At 36.8% G+C, this 25,593-nt stretch overlaps 1 protein-coding gene across 1 annotated transcript in view; it reads left to right on the forward strand.

The window, feature by feature from the left end:
* Positions 1-25,593, forward strand: part of LOC110446234 (pre-mRNA-splicing factor ATP-dependent RNA helicase PRP16-like) — a 52,384-nt gene extending 26,791 nt beyond the window's left edge. Inside the window, exons 19-25 of the mRNA XM_021491274.1 lie at positions 15,005-15,153; positions 17,156-17,210; positions 18,420-18,554; positions 19,435-19,560; positions 21,090-21,185; positions 22,630-22,748; positions 23,136-25,593. Coding sequence (XP_021346949.1) covers positions 15,005-15,153; positions 17,156-17,210; positions 18,420-18,554; positions 19,435-19,560; positions 21,090-21,185; positions 22,630-22,748; positions 23,136-23,220 — 765 coding nt within the window. The 3' untranslated portion in view covers positions 23,221-25,593. The remainder of the gene's footprint in view (positions 1-15,004; positions 15,154-17,155; positions 17,211-18,419; positions 18,555-19,434; positions 19,561-21,089; positions 21,186-22,629; positions 22,749-23,135) is intronic.

The following is a 25,593-nucleotide window of genomic DNA, read 5'->3' on the forward strand; positions in this document are numbered from 1 at the left end:
TCACTAGTCTCAGACTATTGGGCTACCCTTATTGTCTAGCCCTGCAGTAGTCCAGCTGGAGAGTTCACTAGTCTCAGACTATCGGGCTACCCTTATTGTCTAGCCCTGAAGTAGTCCAGCTGGAGATTTCACTAGTCTCAGACTATTGAGCTACCCTTATTGTCTAGCCCTGCAGTAGTCCATCTGGAGATTTCACTAGTCTCAGACTATCGGGCTCCCCTTATTGTCTAGCCCTGCAGTAGTCCAGCTGGAGAGTTCACTAGTCTCAGACTATCGGGCTACCCTTTTTGTCTAGCCCTGCAGTAGTCCAGCTGGAGAGTTCACTAGTCTCAGACTATCGGGCTACCCTTATTGTCTAGCCCTGCACTAGTCCAGCTGGAGATTTCACTAGTCTCAGACTATTGGGCTACCCTTATTGTCTAGCCCTGCAGTAGTCCAGCTGGAGAGTTCACTAGTCTCAGACTATCGGGCTACCCTTATTGTCTAGCCCTGCAGCAGTCCAGCTGGAGATTTCACTAGTCTCAGACTATCGGGCTACCCTTATTGGCTAGCCCTGCAGTAGTCCAGCGGGAGATTTCACTAGTCTCAGACTATCGGGCTACCCTTATTGTCTAGCCCTGGGGCATACCTTATAGACACCATAATCGTATACCAATAGTTAGGTAGTTTCTGTTTCAAAATGAAATTTGCTCATTGAAATATTTTGCATATATTCCTGCAACTTCAATGTAGAAGTTAGTTGGTATCAAATACATACCAGTATATATACAAATATTTTGAGAAATTAAATATACTGAGGATTTCTTTCAACCTTTACAGGGACTATCGAAGTTTTACTTTATACACAAAAAATGTACATACTGAACGTGTTGTAACAATATGTATACTGTTTGTGTATAAAGTAACACTTTGATATTACATATTTTCAAACTGATGAATCTTACTGAAGACTTTACATGGACTCTTCAATATATTCTGTTCTTATTAAACCCCCTAAAGAGCTAGGAGAAAAAATGGTTCCATATGAAAAATGGCAACTTAATAGAGGTTATATAAAAAAGCTTTCATGTAAAAGCCTGATTAAGGAAATTAAAATAATTAAAAGCCACAGGATTTCTTATATTTACAAACCTGAAAATGAGGAAATGTCGTGCATTGATGAGTGCATTTGTGATCAAATTTTTTATGAATTTTATGAAAACATGGACAAGTCTACACGAAAATTTGAAGCATAATGTCATGATAACTTAACTACTAAATATTTAGCACCAAATTTCTATTTTTAACTTCTAAAAATAGCATTTTCCAAATTCTAAATGTGAAAAGGTTGCAACATGATACATTTATGAATGATTACTTTTTTATGAATTTTATGAAAACATGAATAGGTCTATCTATACAAACATTAGAAACATTGTCATGATAACTATCCTACTGAATCAGCACCAAATTGATCATTTCTAATGCATGTATTACACCAAATGTCAATGACAATGACTCTCAGCATGGTTTTGCACACAGTTACTTACATTGTTTGCAACATAACCTGTCAAATGAACCCAGACTCTCTTCATTTCAAGTGAACCATTTACAAGTGATTACGCATACAGTGATAAGATTTTAAAAACTACAGTTCCGGGATGCACTCCATATCATATATCATCTCATTTTTTGTCATGGGCCGTGACAACTTCCTAAAGGCATCTTTCTAGTCCATCTGAATTTTAACATATTTCACATACAAACGTATCACAATGTTATTGACAGAGAAGATTGATACTAATCCAGCAAGATCTGTCCTGAACCCTTTCACCCCTATGTAACTTTAGTAGACTCTACCATGCATTGATCTGGATTAGTCCATTATGGTCTACAGTGGTGAGAGGGTTAAGTAAACAATATCTATATAATTATTAATTTTAAGGATCCTTGTCCCACTACAGATAAAACACTAGATATTTCCACTTTAGGCTTTACTACATAGAGTATCCGCCCCTTAATTTCGTTTTAAATATAACTGTCACTAATATAATGAGACTTTGTTAAGTTAGCACCATTGACCAGGTAGCTCATTTGGGTAGAATTACAGAAATAATGGTGGGAGGCTCAGTCAGGGTTCAAATCTAGATCATAATCAGTCAGGTGTGGAAAAGTACCTTTTAAACATGACGTAATTCATGATATTTGAAAAAACTGAAAAAGAAAGCATGCAATAGTTTTCAATGAACCTTGCTGGCCCCGCTATTAAGTAGCTGAAGATCACACTATCAAAACAGCTGGTCAGTTATTGATATAGAGTTTCCCCTCATAGGTCAGTGGTTAGTTACCATATCAAAAAGTCAAAACAGCATACCGGGTATCAGTTATTGATATAGAGCTCCCCCTCATAGGTCAGTGGTTGGTTACCATATCAAAAAGTCAAAACAGCATGTCAGTTATTGATATAGAGCTTCCCCTCATAGGTCAGTGGTTGGTTACCATATCATAAAGTCACTGAACACCTACTTGTAGGTAATTCTAGATAGTACGAACAAAGCAAAACGAAGGTCACTAGTCACATATTGGATAGTACAAACAAAGGAAAACGAAGGTCACTAGTCACATACTGGATAGTACGAACAAAGGAAAACGAAGGTCACTAGTCAAAATTAAGGATCCCCGAACCATTGCCAAAAACTGTAACTATGCATTAGGTACATGACTACAGCTTTGACAATTAATCAGTCATATCTGAAAAGAAAAACATTCATTGTGGAACTAAAGTTGAAAATAATAAAGATGAAATAGCAAAAAACGAATTGACAACAGTGTCCCAGGTGTAAAAATATGAAATAGGGCAAATTAAGGATTCGAACCATGGACCTCCGAGCATTATACTGTTGCTTTAACCAACTGAGCTACAGTGTCAACAGTAGTACAGTGGAACTCTCTTAAATGCCTGCAGTGGGACAGGGATCCTTAATGGAATTTGTATTTGCGAAATTGATTTACTTCCGAGGGAAAAAATTGTGTCAAATAGCAGAGGGAGTTTCATAATCAGATTATCGACATTTCAAAATGTTACAATATGTGTATAAATATATTCAAATGAGGCTCAGGGAAAAAATTGAAAAAGCTTGGGTATTCTATTCACGGCACGTTTCACAAGTATTTATAATCTCGCTTGGTTAACCTATGATCTACCTGTAGAAATCTTATGTGATCACAGTGTTGGATAACCATGCCTACATCAGGGGTGTATATGTAGCTAGCCCTTGCTAATCAGAGTGGATTTTAGGAGCGGGTANGGGGGGGGCGGGGTAGTGCATAAACTACCATTCAGAAGTTAAAATTAAGGGGAGATTACTGTTTATATGAAAAAAACTACAGTGCAGTGGGACAGGGATTCTTGAGAAACTTCACAAAATGTCTTCAGACAAAATTCATATACAGTGCTTTCCAGTATAAAATAATGAAAACATTGAAAATGAATATCAGAATAATGAAAACTCATGATGGGCATATAATCTTATCAATCAGTCACCAGAAGACTGTTGACGTTAAAGTCTGTTCTTATCGTGAAAACAATCTGATGTTTGCTAACATGGGTAAAATATTATATTGCAATGGAATGATTACACTCTTTGTAAAAAATGTCTTCTATATATGTATTTCTATATGTAAATTGAAGCTGCGGNGGGAAAAAAAAAGGAAAAAAAAAAAAAAAAAAAAAAAAAATGCCACAGTGTCAACACACAAAGTCAAACCATGATATAAGTCAGAGAAAACCAGTTTAAATGGGCAAAGAATAATGAAACTTTCTTGCATCACTTTAACTTAGCTCATTTCAGGTTTTTCTTGCCTATATGCTTGGTGCAGAATTAGATCCCCGTCCAAATGAGATGAAGATTTTTTCTCCCCAGTTAAAAAAAAAGACTGATAAAAAAATAATCCGAAAAGAGTCTCCAAATTTTTCAAGTTATGTAACATATCTCCTAGCAAAATACTGTTATTTTCTAATTTTCCTTGATAAATTTTAGACAAGAAAGTCTTATTAAACCCTACTTAATTAAAATGAAATAATGTGAAAATTGTAGAAAAATGGTTTGCATGCTTTGATGTAGCGCTAAAGTTTTCAAGTCTATATAGATAGTGGCCGTTCGCCAGGAAGTTCCCGGGATTAAAGCACCTTGAACACACAGATTTCGTTTCCTTTGGCACCTGTAAGTTTAACTCTTAACAGCAAAACAACAAAGTTCAGTATTTTATCTTCTAGTTCCTGACGTAAGAAATAGTTTCACTGGCCCGCGGGCAGCTGGATTGCTGTGACACCGAGTTTAGAGATGGGATGAAATGGCTCCGTATTGTGGTTCACATGCTGTAGGTATTTGAGTTTTGTCTTTGGGTGACCCAGTGATGTTAACTTCAATTTTGTCCCTGTTAACAAAGCTTGGGTTATCCGTTCCTGACTTGGCTCCAGGACTGGACGAAGCTTGGGTCGGTCCTGCCTGAACTGTAACTGGAGGCAATGTGCTTGCTGGTGAGAAGGAAAGGGTTGTTTTGGTGGGCGATTTCTTCTGATGAGAAGGAACAGCAGGTTTACCGACACCAACACCCAAGTATGCAGGAACTGTCTTGGTTTCAAAATCTTGTGCTTCTTGAATCTGCATATATTTGTCCTTTTTTGTGTTCTTATGATCAAGTCGTATGATGCAAAAAAGTATGGCCATGAAAGGTACAATGAAAACGACTCCAGCTAGAATTCCTACGATAATTTGTGAGGAGAAGATATAGACCGTCTGGCAGTCCACCTTGGCTATCGTGGTCTCGTTGTACAGTAGTACCTTGACGCAGATTTTAAAGTCTCCAGACTTCACGTCTGACCCTTGTAACAAATGGGTAAGCGTATTTGGGTGTAGAATCGAGGACGTGTAAAATGGCTCATCCTCAGAATCGACCATGGAAGCTACGACGACAAAGCCGTACAGTGTGGTTGCATTTGGTGCGTCCCACACCAGATTAATGTGTTCACTTTCAGCAGATTCAATGTTGAGGGTGAATTCTGAGATGACGGACAGTGAAAGGACATCCAGATTTTCTTCAGGTGTCATTTCTGCACACAAACCTGCACTAAGTGATACACTGGTAGCATTGCATTTCCTAGCTCCAAAGTCGGAAATGTTGACGGTCATTCCATGTTCCAGACATTGCCATTTTGAAACTTCTCCATGAGCTTCATGTACTAACCCGTCGTCACGGTTAACCTGGACCCAGTAAAATAAGGTGAACAAATCGCAGGTACACGCCAAGTCATTGTCATCAAGGTTCAGGCTTTCAAGGTCATTGAGATGCTTGAATTTGCAAACATCGATTGTCTTTATCCCAGTGGACTCCATACTCATGGCTGAAATGTGTTCCGGGAAATCTAAACTACTGATGGCCTCAAAGTTCCGGTTTTCTGACATGATCAGATTCCTCATTTTCGGAAAGGAAAGTAGGGCTCTTGATTCCACACTGCTTATATTGTTAGAACTCAAGTTAATTTCTCGCAGTTCTGGCATGGTCACTCCGGGTTTCGTCAAAACAATTTCCATTATTTTGTTTTTGGAAAGATCCAGCTTCCGTAGAGTTTTTAATACAGAAAAATCTTTAATGTTCAGAGATTCAAACTGATTTGATGACAAATTCAGCTCTGTGGTTTTGGATAGCTTCTTCAAGGCCTCGGGCACTGAGGTAAATTGGTTGTTGCTGATATCCACAACAAATATACCGTCAATACCATCAAAGTAGTTAGCCGGTAAATGTGTCAAGCTGTTGTTTGGTATTCCGAAATGTTGAATGATCCACGACGGTTGTAATTGGCCAGCGGAGGTAGACAATATCTTAGAGATGTTGGAGGGGTCTGGGTAGGAGCATGAGACGAAGGCTTTGTTTGATTGGCTTGTACAAACACAGTTGGCAGACAGATCGTTTGGACAGATTTGTATCGATGTGACCACATGGCTCCCAAGTAGAATGCAAAACACTTTCAGGAGAAACTTCATCATGGTTTTATCTAAAACGAGAGAAAAATGCAAATATTTATACAAATAGAGAATGTGGTTTGAATTTGACCTATTTGTGAAATGATGCGACTTTTGTGTAGTGTGCAGTGCGTAAGTCATTCACCCCTGAAATTTCATAATGAACTATTCCAACCTTTGAATTGGAAGAGTTCAAATGTGACTTCAGGGGTGAATCAATAAATGTGTAAATACATATACATAATCTTCATATGGACACTAAATGAGCATGTAACACCCACCAGTCACATTGTTTCCAGTCGATGATTTTTGAAGGAAAGCTTTGATTTTTATTAAACTTTTCTAAATACACTTGTACCAAGAACATTAATCACTGGGTACCTGGTAAAGTTCAATGAGGTCATTTTGGAATATAAATATCTTTTATACATAAATCTATCAGCAGGTAAATTATTGTCGTGTTATTTATCCAGTCCAGTGTTGTTGTCGACACATTACTAATATTTGTATTTGCAACATACTTTCATAATGCAGAGACACTTTCTTAAATAGAACTGAATTGAAACCCTTTTATGGAAAATAATCTGAGTTATTATTATTATTTTTCATTATCATCACATACGTACTTGCCTACTTTTTCAAAGTTCCATGGGAGAGATTCTTCAGGCTCAAAAAATTAAAACATAAGGAAAATGTGTGTACATACCCCCTAGAGACAAAATAACCCTTTAAAATGACATATTTTGAATTCTTCTTACAGGTGAAATCATTAGTTATTAGAATATAGGAATATTTAGGTCTCATTATCTAATGGAGGTGTCCTTATATAGGTCTCCTTATCTAATGGAAGTGTCCTTATATAGGTCTCCTTACCTAATAGAGGTGTCCTTATATAGGTCTCCTTATCTAATGGAAGTGTCCTTATATAGGTCTCCTTATCTAATAGAGGTGTCCTTATATAGGTCTCCTTATCTAATAGAGGTGTCCTTATATAGGTCTCCTTATCTAATAGAGGTGTCCTTATATAGGTCTCCTTATCTAATAGAGGTGTCCTTATATAGGTCTCCTTATCTAATAGAGGTGTCCTTATATAGGTCTCCTTATCTAATAGAGGTGTCCTTATATAGGTCTCCTTATCTAATAGAGGTGTCCTTATATAGGTCTCCTTATCTAATAGAGGTGTCCTTATATAGGTCTCCTTATCTAATAGAGGTGTCCTTATATAGGTCTCCTTATCTAATAGAGGTGTCCTTATATAGGTCTCCTTATCTAATAGAGGTGTCCTTATATAGGTCTCCTTATCTAATAGAGGTGTCCTTATATAGGTCTCCTTATCTAATAGAGGTGTCCTTATATAGGTCTCCTTATCTAATAGAGGTGTCCTTATATAGGTCTCCTTATCTAATAGAGGTGTCCTTATATAGGTCTCCTTATCTAATAGAGGTGTCCTTATATAGGTCTCCTTATCTAATAGAGGTGTCCTTATATAGGTCTCCTTATCTAATAGAGGTGTCCTTATATAGGTCTCCTTATCTAATAGAGGTGTCCTTATATAGGTCTCCTTATCTAATAGAGGTGTCCTTATATAGGTCTCCTTATCTAATAGAGGTGTCCTTATATAGGCCTCCTTATCTAATAGAGGTGTCCTTATATAGGCCTCCTTATCTTATCGAGGTGTCCTTATATAGGTCTCCTTATCTAATCGAGGTGTCCTTATATAGGTCTCCTTATCTAATTGAGGTGTCCTTATATAGGTCTCCTTATCTAATAGAGGTGTCCTTATATAGGTATCTTTAGCTAATAGAGCTGTCATTGTATAGGTTTTCTTAATAAATATGTGTATATATATACATTTAAGCATTTAGATTTCGTTGAAAGAAGAATACTAGAGTACAGATTGAGTTAATTGTTATAAATCAGGTCATTTTATCAAAAGACCTTGTAAATTAAGCATCAATAGAGATATTTTGTTACTGTCAGGTTTAAGGTCATTTGTGTAGTAGATTTCACTGTGTGTTGGAGTCTGTATAAAACAACACAGTGGGGGTATGAAAGTTTAATCCGAACGTCTGACATACCTATTGAAAACTTCTCCCCAGGATGTTTCTGTCATCCACGTTTCTATAATAGACATACTTTACTCAGCAGGATTTAATGATTCAGTTAAGTGTCGTGTGTCGGGTAGGTTTAGGGTGGTGTGTCAGGTCGGTTTAGGGTGGTGTTGAAAACTATTTAGGAGTGGTGTTGAAAGTGTGTGGGGTGGTGTGCAATGGCTTTGTAGATTGTTGTATATGATACAGGTTCAGACATTAAGAACTTCATGCCTGATTGAATTTTACATATTCTAGAGAGTTCCCAAGGCTTTTTGTTGTATTATATGTCTTCGTTTAAACATCGTAGACCTACCCTCAAATTTGGATTTCAGTATGAAATAATTGTAACCATCATTCCAAGGTAACCAAAAAAAGTTCAACAATATTTCAAGCTTCTTACAGTAATTGTAGAAACAAAATGTGAATAATATGTTCATTAGGTTTTAATTCCGTAAAAATTTAATGCTAAAGTTTGAGGTTGAAAGATCGACAGAATTACTAGTCTTAATGATGAAAAAGCACTGCCTGGTCGTCAAATTACTTTTCATTTTATATCGTTTTTAGTGTTCGGAAAATCATCATATATTTTACATGATAATAAACAAGATTTGTATGAGAGCATAGAAGTGTGTGAGCACTTACCTCGTCTAGTTTGGTTTCCTGTTTTCCCCTAAGCGATTAAGGGACATAGATTTCCTGAAGGTCAGCTTACCACACCAGAGTTTTATTCTCCTTTGAGACTATTTGTACATGGGTGTGGATCTGAGGATTAAAAGACAAAGTTAAGGGCTGTGTTCAAAACCGGAGACCTAGGTGGTGTGCAAAATGTATTTGTACTTGTATGTGTGTCTAGGGTAATGAAGTCATTACCGATAAAAACCTCGTGTATATATAGTTGTGGTATACTAGGATTAGCGGTATATTGATGGTTCACTTTCACTACTGAGCTATTATCTGAAAAATCAGTGTCGCCTGCAGGGCCTGATCATTTCAATTGTGTATACCTGGATGAGTTCCAAGTATACGCTATTTGTTGAAGTAAATTTGGTATAATTGATAAATTCAAAAGAGTAGTAGATTTTTCACCGTGTAAATTAATGCATGTTAGATGTTTTCTCAAAACATGCACAGATGTACTGGATTTTTTCGTCACATCTTTTTGTGTCAGATGACACAATTGGCATTTATGGATTTGCTTATTAAGTGATTAGCTTTCAGTATGTCAGGTCCTGAATTGCATTACCCTGTGTTTGATTATATTCATATTAAAGTTGATCCCGGAGATCAAAAGTTGAAAATAAAAATTGCAATTTCAAAAAATTATCTTTTCATATCGGCAGTAAACAGTGGCTTGTTGCTTTAAATTTGAATTTTGAATTTAGTATTTATATATGTACTGAAGCAATTAATATGAGCGAAAGGTATAAATAAATATCTTTCCTCTTGAAAACTCAGTTATTCATATTTCTTGAAGTGTGAAGCGAGGGGGTGAGTTATAAATGTGCGTACAACATCAAATACGCTGATAAGGTTATTTGAAACTCAGTAATGTAAAATTGATACCAAGAAAAGGTGATGACTTTTTTACTCGTATGCAAATTCAGAGTGTTTTGCATTAAGCCAATGGCTTTGGGGCCAAGAAAGGCCTTAAAATATAGAAATAAAGAAGATGTTATTTGATGAGAAGGGCTACTGCTGTGTGTGAGTTGAATGATAAACAGTGGGAGTAAAGTCTTAAACAGGTGTCAACTACCTCTCATTCTCATGTGACTCAGCATTAAGTACAAAAGAGTGATATCAATTTCATGTTATTAAGAATCCAGGGCACGTATTCATGAAACAGTTCTCATGCTTTTGTGCTCAAGCCGAAGTTCTTGTTCCCTTTGTCAATGAATTGAAATAACAGTGAACATTTGACTTTTAGATCATTTGGCATGATTTAAGTGAGTTATATGAAAGTTTGTTTGAGCACAAAATCCATGCTTGAGCATGAGAATGGTTTCATGAATACGGGCCCAGGTGTCCTACTGCAAGCAAAACATGAGAGAATTTCGCTCAAGATTTTTTTTATACAATATACAGTAACCTCCCCTTGATATTGGATTTTGGATATGACCATAGTTTGACTACTGTAGCAGGTTTTAATTGGTCACGGTCCCCTTTTAACTTTACGTTAGGAGGAATTTCCCATTAGCTCAATCAGTAGAGCGGCTGACTGCGGGAACCTTAAATGAGATCACTCGTTCGATCCCAGGTAGAAGTGTACTATTCTTTTATCCATGTGGCAGACTGGGGACCTGGGGACCTTGGGTCACTGTTTCGATCCCCAGTAGAAGTGCACTATATTTCTCTTATCCCTGTCGCAGACTGGAGACCTGGGGTCACTGTTTCGATCCTCGCTGAAAGAACACTATTCTCTAATCCCTGTTACATTCCAATAGTTCTGGATATTAACCAAAGTGACAGGATGTGCGAATGAGCCAGTCGATTAAAACGTATGTTTGACCAACATATGCCGTTAAATAGATAGCCTGGGAGTAGACTTACAGGGTCGATTGTTATAGATAGATACATAAATGAATAGTCATTCAAACTTGTATGTTTCACATGAAAAAAGGTTGGAATTTTGTAGGGCAGAAAGCCATGTTCCACTTAAAAGACTATTATGTAGGTCAAGCTGAAGCGAAGAGATAACTTCCAATCTCAGGAAATAAATATATTGGTGGACATGTACTTACTTCGTATAAACAAACCATACCACACACATACGTGTTCATCTGACATTTTAGTTGCATGAGGCTGCTTGGTGTGTGTGGATATACTTCTTGAGGGCTTTCAAGCCAGAGTGAAATAATGATCCATTCGCGCAATGAATGAGCCCAATCTGAGTTGTCAAATTAACACATCTGGTATTGCTATTATTGCATGCATACTATTTTTAGGTCACCTGAGCTTTGCTCAAGTGACCTATTCTAATCGCTTTCCGTCCGTCGTCGTCCTCCGTCCGTTGTGTGTCGTGCGTAAACTTTTTACATTTTCAACTTCTTCTCAAGAACCAGTGGAGGTATTTTTTTCAAACTTGGTCAGAATCATCCTTGGTAGATGAGGCTACAAAATTGTAAAGTTGAGATTCCTACCCCAACCCCTGGGGCCAGGGCGGGGCCCAAAAGGGAAAATTAACCAATATTTCAAAAATCTTCTTCTCCAGACTCAAAGGTACTACATTCATTTTCTCTGCATGGAAAGAAAATCATCAGGGGCTTTATTTAAATCGTAAATTTCAGAACCCCCGAGCTGTCCGTTCTCCCTTGGGGAGGGGGTAAAGTTTACTATAGTTTATATAGGAAAATAACACTTTTGGGTATATATTTTATCCATTTTCAACAGAAAATTACTCAAACTTAGTCAGAATCATCTTTGGAGAATGAGAGTATTACTTTGTAAAATTGGGATTCCTGCCCCATCCCCAGGGGCTAGGGTGGGGGCCCCAAAGGGAACATTTACCAATATTTTCAAATTCTTATCCTTTGATGACATGACAAGTATTGTATTTCACTTAGTTTACATGCTGATTTCCAAATCACATCTAAACAATAAAATAAAGCTGCCAGTACCTATGATATAACTCAGGTGACCGCTAAGGCCCTTGGGCCTCTTGTTGTTCTTTATAATCATAATATACTTTTATACACAAAAGACTCAAAGCAACATACGTCTTCTTTAAAACATTACTTATTGCTACCCCGTGTTTAGGTTCAATTTGCTTCCCAAAAACTTCAGCCAAATATAAATGACAGAAAATGACATCATTTAGGATCGTACCCTTAAATCGCTTTATTGTTCAGAATATCTAGTGAAGATTTCCAGCAAAAATGTGTTATTGATAGTATAGGTACTGGGGCAATAATATCTTGCATTTACAGGGCTATGTTATAATTGTAAGGCTTTAGGTAATGGATAAATAATGCGTTTGTGTTGGATCAGCCATTGAAAGCACTACCTGTCGAGGGGATTGGAATGAAATGTGTCGAGGGGATCCGAATGAAATGTGTCGAGGGGATCCGAATGAAATGCGTCGAAGGGATCCGAATGAACTGTGTTGAGGGGATCCGAATGAAATGTGTTGAGGGGATCCGAATGAAATGTGTCGAGGGGATCCGAATGAAATGTGTCGAGGAGATCCGAATGAAATGTGTCGAGGGGATCCGAATGAAGTGTGTCGAGGGGATCCGAATGAAATGGGGCGAGGGGATCTGAATGAAATGTGTCGAGGGGATCTGAATGAAATGTGTCGAGGGGATCCGAAAGAAATGTGTCGAAGGAATCCGAATGAAATGTGTCGAGGAGATCCGAATGAAATGTGTCGAGGGGATCCGAAAGAAATGTGTCGAGGGGATCCGAATGAAATGCTTATTAAAATATATAGAAACTTGAGGTGTTCCGATCAATTTCGATGACCAGTACAAAACATACCCAACTCAGGTGTTCAAGGTCATTTGTACATATATATGTGGGGCAGCGGTGGCATTCTGCTACCACCAGCCCTCCACCACTGGGTCGCGGGTTCGAGACCTACGTGGGGCAGTCGCCAGGTACTGGCCGTAGGTCAGTGTTTTTTCTCAAGGAACTCATGGTTTTCCTCCACCACCAAAACCTGGCACGTCCTTAAATGACCATAGCTGTTAATAGGACATAAAACACAGACAAATCAAACATATATATGTACAGGCATGATGAGACTGGAAGATGATTTGTTTATCATTGAAATGACCTATAAGAGGCAAGATTCAGTTATGAATGATGGCTTCTTACTGATGTACTTGTTAAGGAGAAGAAGGGAAACTGTTCTGGATGGCAACTCAGGCCAAAGTTCAAATAAGCACAGTATCTTAATTAAGATTTATTAATTAATCTAAAATTAATTAAGATTTTTAACAATGCAGGTAACAACATAGGTTATTTTGTAACTAGTGTAGTAGATTTCTGATTAAAAAGATTTTATATAGTAATAATATTGTAATAATATAATAATAATAATTATTAATAGCATCAAAATTCACACATGAATCATGGAAAAATACTTAAAGTAACATTTAGATGTAGTAAAATACTGGGTTATCTTAAAGTTTGATCTTGGTAGACTCCCAAACATTTAAAAAGAAGATTTAGCTCCGCTCTGTACAGTCCATTACTAGGTACTGTGGGGAATAAAGGATTGAGAAGGGCATTTGTAACCTACATTTTAGTTTATACATAGATTCTGTTCTGGATTAATAAGAGCACTTGAAGTACCTGTATCAGGTGAAAATCTATAAAACTCACCTGGGTATGTGATTATATAGAGTGTCTCCTGTAGGCTAACACTACATTAACAGTATGTTAAGTATCACATTTGCATAATCCTCGTAAAGTTTACAGTTCTGTGTACATTGTAATTTGTTCAACATTGTTAGAAGAAAAAACCCAGACTAAAGTCAGCTTTGCAGGCTTTTTCCAGGCAGGTTGGTGAAACAGCCCCTGATGTCATTGAGAAAAATCATTGTCGTATATTCTCTGTGTGAGTCAGTACCGAATTAAATATGTAACACTGGTTTATCTCTTGTTTACTCTTTATTTAAATTCAAAGAGGTACTTTTCTTGCCTCTTTAAGATCGTTATTTAAATAGACAAAAACATCCCTATTTATCAAGGATTGTTTCATTTAAAAAAAATAAAAAATAAAAATTCATTGGAATTGGGCTGAATTGGGTTAGTCAATCTCTGTACCCTCTCTTTGGTTACTCGGTTAGTCAAGTTACCTTCAAGCTTTTCCAGTAGGCACATTCACCCCTGAAGACACATTTGAACTCTTCCAATTCAGAGGTTGGAATAGTTCATTATAAAATTTCAGGGGTGAATGAATTGAGCATCCCTTTTTCTGAGCATTATAGACACATAGAATAGTTGGTCTGGTTTTAATATATGTATTGTATGTATCGTCACACGGAAAACTTACATTGACCTGATTAAAATACTTCCTGTTCATGATTTTGCATATGAAGTGGATTACTTATGCTGGAAGTATCTACCCGACATTTACTCTTTACCACAGATGTTTTACATACAATAGCATATAACTACATTGATATGACCTTGGTTTTTTTATTTCACTTAAGGGTCCTCGTACCACTGCCAAAATTGTTTACCGAAGTGTTGGAAAAGAAAACCATACAGGATTTTTTTGCGAAAATAATAAATTCAAAATAAACAAAATATAATCAACAAGTGTTTTTCATTTAAAAAAATAATAACAGTAGGGTTAGACTGGGATTCGAACCAAGGACTTCAGATTGATATACTATCGATCTAACTGATTGAGCTACCTGGCCAACAAAAGTGTCCTCGGGCCAAACTGTGCTACTGTTGTCTGCAAACAGAAGTTAAGGGGAGTTAACTGAATATAGTAAAAAAAAAAAAAAAACTGTAGTGGGACAGGGATATTTAATATGGCCTTTTCAAACTGATGGTTTTTAACAAAAGCTTACAAAGAATGTTTGTGCTTTTTGCTGAATATCGAAATAACCTAAAAACTTCCTTTCTTTTACTATCTATAAAAAAAACTTTCAATTTCATTGATACAATGTAGGTATATTAGTAAAATACAAGGGTTTAATTTAACACATGTGTGCGGCTGTACTATGAACTATTTATGAACTGTCTGGATAGAAATTGGAAAGTAGTGTCTGTCAATCAGCGGTCTTACATTTTGAATTCACAAAAAAAATCTGGATATGAAAAAATCCTTTATATAAAGACTTTCAATTTGTTTTTTTCTACTTTCCTGGCCTCACAGTATTTACATGATGCAGACAAATTGTCCCAATATCAATAATTATAATGTACAAATATATCTTCTGAATATCGTTGTAGATCATTGTGTCCATGCTGTCGGTACCAGCCATTTTCTACCGCCCTAAAGGTCGGGAAGAGGACTCTGACGCAGCCAGGGAGAAGTTCCAGGTCCCGGAGAGTGACCACCTCACCTTCCTCAATGTCTATGAGCAGTGGAAACGAAATGCGTAAGAAACAAGACACTTTCTCAGGGGTTTGACACTAACACTAGTCCGCTAGTCCTGGACTAGTAGATTTCAGCAAGGACTAGTAAATCACCTTACCTAACTGGTCTTTGGACTTGTGAAAAATATGATAAAAAAATAAGAATACAGTCTAACCTCGTTATCTCGAAGTCGACGGGATCGTTGGGAAACTTCGAGTTATCCGAGTATTCGAGTTAAGCGAGTTCCTATGTTTGGCATAAAGCTTGCTAACAATATGAGGCTATATATGTCATTGATTTCTCTGACAATCAACGTATTTAAACAGTCGGATAAATGACAAAAAGATAACTATATAAAATAAAAAATAACAACTTATTCATAATCATATTAATTAATTAATTAATATTACAATAAACACACATGCTGTCTCCGACCTCGTGCTATGCTGATAGAAATATCAATGCGGAAATGAAAGTGCGCAAGTCTTTACACAAATCACTGTACTGGAGCGTACACGTTGGATTGCTCAGTTGATTTCGACATTCCACAAATGGGTATGAGTTAATCAAGAAACATATTCACATTGATACACTCCAGTGACACTTGACATCTCCTCAACACGACGTACTCAACAATAATTATCGTATTGTTCCTATAATCTCTCAATTAGTAATCAGTGCCATACAAGCTCCTGTAAAAACATAAACCGGCGAACCAGTCCTAGGTTGTGATTTTTACTGTGGAGCTTATTTACGCATGACCGCACACTGTGACCCATTTTCCGGTTAGAATGTGTCGGCAGCTTTGGTGTAAATAAAGTACTATTCAAATTGTTTATGGGCTCGCAGTGAGTACTAATTGTTGTTAATCAACATTGATGAAGTTTGTTTCTTTATTTGAAAAAAGTGTATTTACAGTCAAGCACATTTTAATGCCATAAGTTAAATAGAAGTAATTATGACCGAGCGTAGGCTGCTCATTTAGAACGATGTTTACCGTAGCACTAATAGGTATCAAATAATTAAAGAATACATGATAGACTTGTGAATCTTAAGAAACTTCGAGGTAGGAGATATTTTTATGTAGGATTTACGTTGTTGGGACCTATGTTTCACTTCGGGATATCCGAGTTTTTCGAGTTTTCAGAGTTCGAATTATCAGAGTTTTTATTACTAAGATTAAGAAGAGTTTTGGCCGGGACCAATGAAATACTTCGAGTTAAACGGGGTCTTCGAGTTATACGAGTTCGAGATAACGAGGTTCGACTGTACTTCTTTTTAAAATTTAGAAAACTGCTTAAAATAAGATAAATTGCATGATAATTGTCAAAATGTTCCTAAAACTTCACCATATTTTTATGACAGTAGTTATTTTGAGTCCCAGGGACTGTCCCCTACTTTTGATGTTTCGTGCTGTAGATCGCGATGGTTCCTTATCAGGAAACCTGGGACTAGTTACATTGACGAAGGACTAGTAAATAATCTTATTCTATTCAGCTAGCTTAAGTCCTGTGGACTACCAAGCAAAAAGAATTAGTGTCTAACCCTGTTTCTATAAATTAACCATTACATGAAGTTAACCCACTGGGCATTTCTATTCATTACTTTGAGAAAAGGGCCCCTGTGGCCTTTGAGTTGGGATAATTGTGTTACAGTAATCCAGGGCCCAGTTGTTCAAAAGGTGGTTAGCTTAATCACTTTTTAACGACATTTTTCAACCTTTATTAATTCCGTCAATATACAAGGTAAAACCTCACAATTGTGCCTGTAAATTTTACACTACTAAATATTTGATATCTGGAAAGTTGTAACTAATTCAATTGATCTGTTTTAAAGATACATGAAAATTAAAATTTGCACTAATCACTGATTAAGCTAATCACCTTTTGAACAACTGGGCCCAGATTGGGAAGTTTGGTAATTATGCACATCTATGCCTGTATACCACAATATGTTGGCGGTAAACGAGGGGCATTATATCGAGGTTTTTACTGAACATAATTAGTTTTGTATTTCTGTTTCAGATATTCAGCCAGCTGGTGCAATGAACACTTCATCCATATCAAAGCCATGAGAAAGGTGTGTAGTATCCAGCAGTGTTTACAACACCAAGTACAAGTATACATTACCTGGGGCCAGTTTGATTATGGAGACTTAAATACGCATCTATTTCTAAATGTGATATTTCAGGAATGAATAAGCCTGACAAACCTGCACGTCACCTCTAGGTCAAAAGTTCAATACTTTCGCGGTAATGTTATTTTAGCACTTTTAATGCTTAAAGCGTTGCCCTAAATTACAGCTGTGCTAATTGCAGTTTCTGAATATAATATAGAGTTCTATTACATATATTGTAATATCGCCAATTCATTATTGTAATATTTTCGATTAATTCAGATGCTAATCTGTTAAAATTTGAATATTGTGATGTCACCAATTAATTAACATGCTAAAATTTGCAAAAGTGCTGAAATTCGAGTTTTTGCGAATATAAGTATGTTTACAGTTGTCTAATATATATATATATGCTAATACGGGGAGACTATGTTTTGTTTACAAAAAGGAATTTCCATTTCAATCAATGCTTTTCAGTATCTTTAAATATATAGTGTCCTTTCTACAAAAAGGACTGGTGCCATTCTTTCCCCATCTGACAGAGATATTCTCACTTCCAGCCAGGGAAAGATTTTTAGCTCGCCTGGCCCGAAGGGCCAAGTGAGCTTATGCCATGGCGCAGCGTCCGTCAACCATTTCCTTTAAAACGCTACTAGTCCTTAACGGTTCAGAGGATTTTGACCAAATTTGGTCTAGAGCATCATTGGCCAATGGGTTCTCAGTTTTGTATAAACGGAGGGTATGGTCCCCCTGGGGGCAGAGGGGCGGGGCCAAATAGGAGGAAAATTGATAAATCTTTAAAAAATAAAATCTCCTTCTCAACAAATAGAGGAATATTATTTCAATAATTAATTCCCAATAATGCTGGATCCTTACAAACATACATCTGTAGGATACAAATTGATGAAAAATAGTATATGGAGCAAGGCAGTAATTCGTACATTGTAGACAATATGAAGTTGTCAAATTTTTTACAGCAATCCGCTTCTTTATCGAGACACAGAAAAACACAGAACACGTACATTATATTAAAACAAAACAAAAAATATATGGTTTATTATTGTTTTTAACTATAAGTTGATGTCTGAAATTCTACTGTATATTTCTATACATGTATATATTTATGCATTAGTATGTAGAGTTGATGTCTGAAATTCTCCTGTATATTTTAAGGTGCGGGAGGTACGTCAACAACTGAAGGAGATAATGGACCAACAGAAGATGGAGCTCATCTCTACCGGCAATGAATGGGACATCGTAAGGAAGTGCATCTGTTCTTCTTACTTCCATCAGGCCGCCAGGCTGAAGGTCAGTCAGTATGCTTCCCTCTACTTCTATTTATGCCCCTGTCATTAAATTGGGTGGGAGGGGGGGGGGGGCATATCTGTCCCATCCCTTTCCGTCACGATCCAATGTAAACTCTCTAACAACTTCACTTCTTTGAAAGATTTTCATCAAACTTTATACAAGTGCCGAAAGTAGGCGAATACATTAGATTAGTTCATGTTTTAGGATTGCAATATCAAGGCCAAGGTCACCATTTTTTATTTATAGAAAATTATCAGCCAATTCACTTTGATCAAACTTTATACAAAGGTCAAGTATGAGAATACAGTGTACCTCTGACATCTCTGTGTTTTAGGGTTCCACAGTCAAGGCTTTCACATGACGATTGGGGGCATTCATGTCTTACACGCATTTTCTAGTCTTCTTCTGACCTTTCTTGTATACAGTTGTACTAATCTCTACATGGTAAAAAGAGGGTTTATGGTGATCACTTTGGTCATTAATTTTTAGTGTGTGGGTCCATTGACCCTTAAGATCCCTCAGATTTGGTTATGAAATTCATCATTATGGCATAATGACTATAGACTCCGAGATCATGAAACAATCTTTGACTAAAATTTTGTTTAGCCAATTACGTATGATGTCACTTTTCAATTATTTGTGATTGTCTAAGTCAAAACTTTTGACAATTTTAGACTTAAGAGCATTTCATGATCTTCGCACCAGATTTCATGTAACTCAAGAATTTCAACACATATGAGGTCAAAAGTCAAGCAATTGTTTCTGTAGTTTATTAAGGTTAAAGGTCTTTACTTTTCAGAGGATAATGGTAGGTTCTGTTAAATGTACTTGTAAAAGTTCTCATTAACAGGCAACTATATGTACAAACATTGTTTTACAGGGCATAGGCGAGTATGTGAACGTGCGGACAGGAATGCCATGCCATCTGCATCCGACCAGTGCCTTGTTTGGTATGGGCTACACCCCTGACTACATTGTGTACCACGAACTCATCATGACATCCAAGGTATGTACAAAAGTCTTTGGCTACATTCGCTATCCCGGTTGAAACGGTACGTGTGGCGCAGAAATTTTCCACGATAAACGAACACACTTGGACCGTTCTAGATGTAGGGCTAAAAATCCACAGTTTCGGAGAATAAAAAACAATGTATCAAGAATATTATATCCTTCTCTCACGCGTCCACTAAATTAAATAACGTATCTTAAAAATTACATGTGACTTGACATTGTTTAAGAAAGAAATAACGCAAATTGGCAATAGTCAGCATTTTAGTTTCGGTCAGGTACGTCTGGACCCCTCAATCTACACGTACAAAATTTTCCTGAGGTCAGCCTCGGTCCAAATCTGTACCTGTCGTTTTCTTTACAGGTTCAACCGGTTCAACCGTTTCAACCGGATACGCGAATGTACCCTTAGTCAAAACCGAGATTAATACAGTCAAACCTGCTCATTCAGACACCTCCGTTAAAAGACCACCTGTGCTAAGCGACCTCTTTTACTTTTCCCCATTGCAGTGATTTCATTCATTCTCGATGCTCCAGGGGTTATGCTTACTTACACTCCCTGCACCCCTGGAATGTCACAGCAATATCGAAGGCTCAGTGTGCACCTCCCGATGGAGGAGACAAGAGCACTAGTTTGATCTTTTGATCAACATCAAATGAATACCGGGGCGGTGTAATGGTAAAATTTACAGTCTTGGTTTACCTTGTTTAACGTCCTATTTACAGCTAAGGTCATTTAAGGACATTACTTTGAAGTTTGATGTCTCTCCTCTGTAATCTTCAAAGAACAGGTATTAGCCTAGCGATTGGTCAAGTATTTTTTACCCGAGACCAATCAAATAACTAGCCACGTGCCTTGAATTTTGCTATGACATATTCCAGGGGTGCAGAGATCGTAAGTGAGCGTAACTATTGGAGTATCAGCCTGAATAAAGAAACCACCTGTATATAATATATATTTATAGATCTTTATTATTAATAAAAATAAATAAACAAAAAGTCTACCATAATAGAATCCTGGGTGTTGTTGCTCCATCAATTATCTTACTAAAGACTTTTTGAAATTCTTATTATCATGAATAACATATCATTTTTGTGGTGTCCTTATTTTTGGGATTATTATGGAAAACAATATTTCTGCAATATTTCTGTGAAATTAACAGCAACTTGTTCATCCTTACCATAGCACATGCAATAACCTGAAATATACAAAAACAAAATAACAGAATTTATCGTTTGAGCTATTCCGCTGAAATTGGGGACAACAAAACATTTTTTTATAGTAAATCATTTGAAGTAAAAAAGTTGTGAAAATTGATAAATATTATTAATGAATTCTCGGTTATCCACACTGAAGATTCAGGTTGTGCGTACGGAGATGGCATTTGGGAATTTTATGATTTTCACTCTACAATAATAACCTCCTTCTTGTTTGGTAAATTACAATATTCAGCAATTCTATTAAATAGATAATGTAGAGTTAACTTCTTGCAGTAATAAAATGTGTTATTGTTTGTTTTTATACAGGAATACATGCAGTGTGTAACCTCTGTGGACGGTCACTGGCTAGCCGAGCTGGGACCTATGTTTTACAGCATCAAGGATGCTTCCAAGACTAGACAGGTACATTTACTCAAACATCACCATGCTGCCATGATCAATAAATACATTAATCCCCAACCAGTACCTCCAGAGGACTATAGATAAAAAAAAATCGGACAATGTTCAATCTTATGTATTGAGGATCCCCGTACCACTGCCAAAAAGCTTTAGGAAACATTGGAAACTGATTTTTCTGGCATAACCATAGCTTTGATAAATAATTTCTGAAAAGAAAAACATACCTTGTAGGACTTTTATGAGAAATATTTATAAGGAAATAAACAAAATATAATCAACAATAGTGTTTTGAGTGTGAACATTTAGTGGGGCCAGACCGGGATTCCAACCCCGAACTTCAGATTGTTACACTGTCGCTCTTACCGACTGAGCTACCTTACCTGGTCATCGGAAGTGTCCTGACCCAACTGTTCTACAGTTATATCCAAGCGGAAGTTAAGGGGAGGTAACTGTGTATAGAAGAACCCACAGAGCAGTTGGACTGGGATCCTTAAGTACAGACTCCGTCTTTCTGTCCCCCAAAGATTGTTCAGGCCCATCATTCATGGATCAAGGGAGATAATACGTTTGACTGTACAAGATACAACCAATTCAACCAATTCTGGTGTTTTCAGGAATTGATTGTTTGTTTCCTGAAAACTGCAGAATTGGTCGTATCTTGTGTAAATGGGCATTAATGATTTCCTTTTCAGAAATGATTTATCAAAGCTATGGTCATGCCTTTTAGACTTAAATAAATTTATTATTTATTTAAGACTTAAAGGCGCATCAACACAATGAGGTAATTCCAGGTCACAAAGCAGGTCAACACTTTGTGTGCATAGACAGACACTGAAGTAAAAGTATTGTAGAAACAGGGCAGAATGCAGAATTACAGGGGTTCAGCAGAACAAATCTAGCTTAATTAGTGTCCTAAACAAAGGCAATCTGTAAGGTCACTCATATAAGTTCCCATTTGTGTGTCAATGCACTGGGATACCCCAGGTTATTTGGCAAAGGATAAGATAGGTGCATTGGAATATATTTGAGATATTTTACGGGAAAAAGAGAAAAATACATGCCTTTTTCCATATCACACCCAGTATCAACCCCAGACTCCAATATCAGCCCTCAGCCCTTGGGCTGATATTGGTCTAGGGTTTTATTCAGCTTATTACATACTTACTATTAAAATACAGACAGATTTATCTTATAAACTATTTTTCTTTTGAAATATTGAAAAATGAAAACTTTCCTAAAGGGATGTGATACAGGTTTTGCGGGCTGATAGAGAAGGCTGATACAGGTTTTGGGGTGTGATACGGCGAGGGTTGATATGGGATAGAGCAATTGTGTCGTATCGCATAAACAAAAAAAACTGTAAGTATGTAATAAAGAATTATAATTGATATGGTTTGTGAGAAAGAAAACAGAAATAGTGATTTATAATAACTGGGATGTTTTACAGGAAAGAAAGAAAGTGGCAGTGGAGGAAATGAATGCAATGGAGGAAGAAATGAAACGTGCAGAGGAATTAATTCGTGCTCGGAAAGAACACCAGGATGCTAAAAGCCTTACTGGCAAAGGGTACGGTATTCTGCCAATTATCTATACAAATCGTCGTAATTCTTTGGACAGTTTATGATAAAATAACACTTATGTGTGACAAAGAATATCATATTCAATTAATTAAAGATTACTGAGGATTTTGATGCATCATAATACATGTATATGTCAAGTTAAGAGATGATACACTATTTATCCTGCAATTAGCCCGGGGGTAGGGATGGGGGCAAAAACATAGCCGACTCAACATAGGGTAGGGGCTTTATTGGAGGACAATAATATTTCTGCTGACATGGATTGGCTTTTTAACAGACATGGGCTTATTGCTAGATATTTATACAGTTTCTTAACTTAATGATAATATGATAGTAAAGACATTTTACATAATGAATGTTGCCTTATTTACAGCACAAACATAGCTACACCTGGTCTGAAAGACCCTGCTACACCTGCACACACACCTCGAAGGACTCCTGCAAAGTTTGGCATTTGAGATCACCTTATCCAACCCAGTCTCTCATTAAAAAGCATCAGTCATCTGTATGCCTATCGATGTACATCAAGATTTGACTGAGATGTGTATACATATGTTTACATATGTGCAACTGCCCACTGACCACAAACGCCTAAGCATTGTGCAAATTTCAGGAGTATCTCTGCATACTTGTACAAAATGGAGGACTGACTACAAGGTCAAACAAAGGGCATCCTTTTTGATACGGGTGTCTGACAATCCTTCCGGACATCCAATTTTCATTTTGATTCACCAGAGAACTGTGTGGTTATAGGATGGCAAGGCTATCTCTCAATTTAGCAATCAGATCAGTCCTGATGGGCTTGGACCAAGATTTTCTCGGCTTTCCACAGCTTCAGAGATATTCTTTGTGATCACAGGCTGGTCGGTCTGTACCAGGTTTACAAACAGCTCTGCTTTCACCATGGAACAGAATCCCATGTCTATGAAAAGATTCTGCAACAGACCTGAATCCTGTGAAAGTCCTGTGCAGCAGACCTAATTTGTGCTTTTGAGTTTCATATATATGTTCACGTACATAAAAGAAGATCTGTATATCTCATCATTTCCAAATAATGTAGATTTTTTAAAGATTGCACCTGTAGCCATTATAGACATGAAGGGTTGTTTTGAATATGCCAAGATCTATGCAGAATATTTCTTAGCTGCTGGAAGTGTAACTTTGAGTCGTCCACCTGTGCTATTTTGAAAAATCATGGATGATGTTCAATTTCTCATTGAATCATGGAATTGGCAAAAAAAGGATAAATAATTCAATTTTGTCATGGTTAACGATAATGCTACTAAGTACTATGATCATTCTTCATTAAAATTTGTATTTAAGTCAAGTTGTTTGATCTGGCGCACATTTCCGTAATCAACACTGATTTACACCTGACTAGTCTCGTTCCTGCTGAGGAAAATATTGATGGATCGAGCTGTCACACTGCTCTTTCCTCATGATTTGATACATATCATTATATTAGTGTCATTGTTCAAATACTTAGATTCAAATAAAAACAATAATGAGAATTGTTAGCTTCAAACATTTTTATTTTTACATAACTCAAGATTTAAAGCTTGTGACATCTTTTGTTGTTTCAACCAAGTTCATCCTTGATACTCAAGGGGGTTACGCTCACTTTCGTTCTCTGCACCCCGGGAATATGTTATAGCAAGATAGAAGGGACGCGGTTAGCTATTTGATTGGTCTCCGGTAAAAAAAGTAACCTAGGTCGATACCTGTCCTTTGGAGATTACAAAGAAGCAACACCCGACTTAAAAGGCAGTCAATTTTACTGTTGCGCTAAGTGGGATTCGTTTGACATATTCCAGGGGTGTAGAGATCGTGTATAAGTGTGCGTAACCCCTGGAGTATCAAGGATGTACACATTATGTTAAATGAATATTCAGTCAATATATCTCCACTTGCCTTGCTGTGTCCAGTCTTTGATTGTCTTTCCTTTATATTTGCCATGTTTATTGACTTTAACCTCGATACACGGAACTGAAAATGTGTTCATACCTAATATTTGAGTTTTTCCTAGAGCATCAATAATGGACCATCTACCATTTTTGGTAGCCAGGGACATTTATTTACCCCCATGGGCAGATATTTTTATGAAGATTGTTATCCTATCACTGATTATTAAGTTGAAACTTACGCTGAAATGGCAAACACTAGTACTAACGGTCGAATCATGACGCATCCAAAATTAAGAAAAAGTATCGTGAAACGAAATTGATTGCAACTAATTGCTGTAATAGTGCATCGCGGTGAATTGTGACACATCTAATAATTGAGTCCCGGTAATCCAGTCACCTTCATTCTCAGCAAAAAACACCTTGACTGTGCATTACCGAGACAATTTTGGAGGGGGAAAAAGGGTCTATGTTTTCCAAAATCAGTGGCAGTTTATAGTGAGACAACTGAATGATAAGTGGCTGGATTGTGGAGCTTTGGCTGTGCTTTCATAAACAGTGTTTTTCTTCACCAATGAGTCAAATACATGTACTCATGTTTTTAAATTTTACTTTCTGAATTTTTGAAATTCGTGAATTTTACATTGAATGACTCACTGTATGGAAAAAGTGGACAAAACACTAAGTGATAATTATAACTAGGGTTATGAACGGTTTCACAGTCGAAAGACCCTGAACCAGTTACCAAAATCAATAACTGAATAGTCAGGGACATTCAATTACCCCCATGGGTAGCTCATTTGGGTGTTGACAGGCTTTAAATACATGAGATGAGTAAACTATCATGAAAAATTAATATATATGAATGTTAGTTCATTTTGAATGGAAAATGTGCTAAACATATAATGTATCCATTGCTGTAATTGTTTG

This window comes from Mizuhopecten yessoensis, unplaced genomic scaffold, assembly GCF_002113885.1.
Source record: "Mizuhopecten yessoensis strain PY_sf001 unplaced genomic scaffold, ASM211388v2 scaffold2663, whole genome shotgun sequence".
Lineage (NCBI taxonomy): Eukaryota > Metazoa > Mollusca > Bivalvia > Pectinida > Pectinidae > Mizuhopecten > Mizuhopecten yessoensis.